The sequence below is a fragment of the Entamoeba nuttalli genome (assembly GCF_000257125.1).
Source record: "Entamoeba nuttalli P19 unplaced genomic scaffold asmbl_3928, whole genome shotgun sequence".
Classification (NCBI taxonomy): domain Eukaryota; phylum Evosea; order Mastigamoebida; family Endamoebidae; genus Entamoeba; species Entamoeba nuttalli.
In genome coordinates this window covers 1-2,150 of record NW_008576430.1, presented here as the reverse complement: position 1 = coordinate 2,150, position 2,150 = coordinate 1, and the positions used below count along the sequence as shown (strand labels likewise).

At 24.8% G+C, this 2,150-nt stretch overlaps 1 protein-coding gene across 1 annotated transcript; it reads left to right on the top strand.

The window, feature by feature from the left end:
• Window positions 1-866: 866 nt before the first annotated feature.
• On the top strand, window positions 867-2,078 carry ENU1_086700 (pelota protein, putative; the record flags this gene model as incomplete). The annotated part of the gene is made up of 1 exon (XM_008858891.1): window positions 867-2,078. The coding sequence occupies one exon, from the start codon at window positions 867-869 to the stop codon at window positions 2,076-2,078; it is 1,212 nt and encodes a 403-aa protein (XP_008857113.1).
• Between the last annotated feature and the right edge of the window lie 72 nt (window positions 2,079-2,150).

The window sequence follows — 2,150 nt, the reverse complement described above, 5'->3', positions numbered from 1 at the left end:
TCTTTTTTAATCAATTAATTCATTCATATTCCTATTATTTGTTAAATTCTTCTTTTTTTTTATTTTATGTTTGAACAAAAATGAAGTGAAGATGGAATGTTAGAAAAGTCACACAAAAACTAAAATAAACCAAGGCATTTTATGGTTATAATGTTGTATTTAGATAGAAAATATATTACCTAATATAGTAAAGAATGATAATAATTGTTTATTTGTTAACATTGGTATTACTAAAAGAAAAAGATTTGCATATTATTGTTGATGATAAATGGAAATTTGAATAATAGTATGGTTGAAGTGATATGAATATTTAACATAAAATAAGAAAATAAAGAAAGAAGAGTTTTAACACACATTAAATATAAATAGAGAAGAGATAATTATTTAAATGAAGAATATTTACTTTAGTTCAGTTTGAAAAGGCATTAATTCAATTTAAAGAAATGAAGAATAGAAAGTCATACTTCTCAAAATGAAAAATTAATGAATAGTTGATGAACAAAGTATCTTAAAACACAAAGACGTAATTAATTTCTGATGAGCAAAGAATAATAAAAAAGAAATGTAATATCATTAAATTAACGACTTTTTATTTAAGAATTACTGGGAAAGGAAAATAGTTGTTTTTATTTTAATAATTATAATAGGAGATATTTTTACAGTGTAAGTGATATGAAAAAAAAGAATAAAGGATAGTATTATCTTAGATAAAAGATGAATAGATGAATAGTTTAAAATTACTTAACTGATAAAAAAAAGAATTACTTACAACTCTTTAAAATTAAACCAAATAAAAAATGTTATTAAGAATTTTTTTTGTTTTTATAATAATTAAATTAAAAAGAAGAAAACTAAAAAAAATAGAAATGAAGATTATATATGAAGTAAACAGTGACAATGTTTCTAAGTTTGAAATCGAAGATGAAGATGATTTATTTATTTTTTATCAATTGTTAGACCTTGGGTGTGAAGTCACTGGACAAACTACAAGAAAAGTTACTCAAACTGCTAAAACAGGTTCAACCGTTACAAACAAAGTTAAAGCGGTCATTAGAATAAAAGTAGAAAGAATAGAATATGGTACAACTATTGCCATTTCTGGGTTAATACTTCATTGTAATAATCCTAAAGTACAGACAGGAAGATATCATACTTTACATGTTGCTATTGGAGATACAATTAGTTTATATAAAGCTCATTGGGATGAAATGGACTTAACTCGTATGCATGAAGCAGCAAATGAAACATTTAAGAGTCATTTAGTTATATTAGGATTAGATGGAGGTATAGCTAAATTATGGTTTATTTCAAATACAAGTGTAAGAGAGAAAGAGAGTATTGAAGTAAATATTCCTAAAAGGAAAAATATTAATTTTAAACATGATACACAGACAGAAAAATTTTATAATCAAATTTATGATATGATAGTTAAAAATGTTAATTTTGATAATATTATTGCTCTGGTTGTTGCTGGTAATTTTACTGAAAGAAATGCTTTAATTAAATCATTAATAAATACTGCTAAACGAATGAAAAATCCACAAATTCAAAGTGGAATTGAACACATTGTTCCAGCTTCTGCTACAAATGGAATTTTATTTGTTGTAAGAGATGTTCTTAGTGATCCAAATCTTTCAAATATTCTTGAAGATTGTAAGAGTTATAAGGACATGAATTGTATTAACAAATTTAATGAAACTATGTTAAAATCAGAACATCTTGTTGCCATTGGGTATGAGGATATAATTAAAGCTAATGAAGTGAACGCTTTAAAAGAATTATATGTTGCTGATGAATTAACTAAAATATGTACCATTGAAAGAAGGTTGGAGATTAGTCATTTGATTGAAGAACTACGTCAAAAAAATACTTCAATTAGAATGCTTAGTTCTAAAACAGAAGCTGGATGTGAAGTTATGAGACTTGGAGGTATTGTTGCTATTCTTCGATATGAATTAAATTTAGAAGATGAGGATGAAGGAGAATTTGTAGAGGATTATAACAGTGAAGATGTTGATTGGTTTGGAACAAACGTACCACAATCTATTGGAGATGTGATAGATGTTGACGATGATTGATCTTTTTGTTATATAAAACAAGATCTAATTTAAAAGTTTTTTAACAAAAACGTTGGAACTTAAAAATTTTCA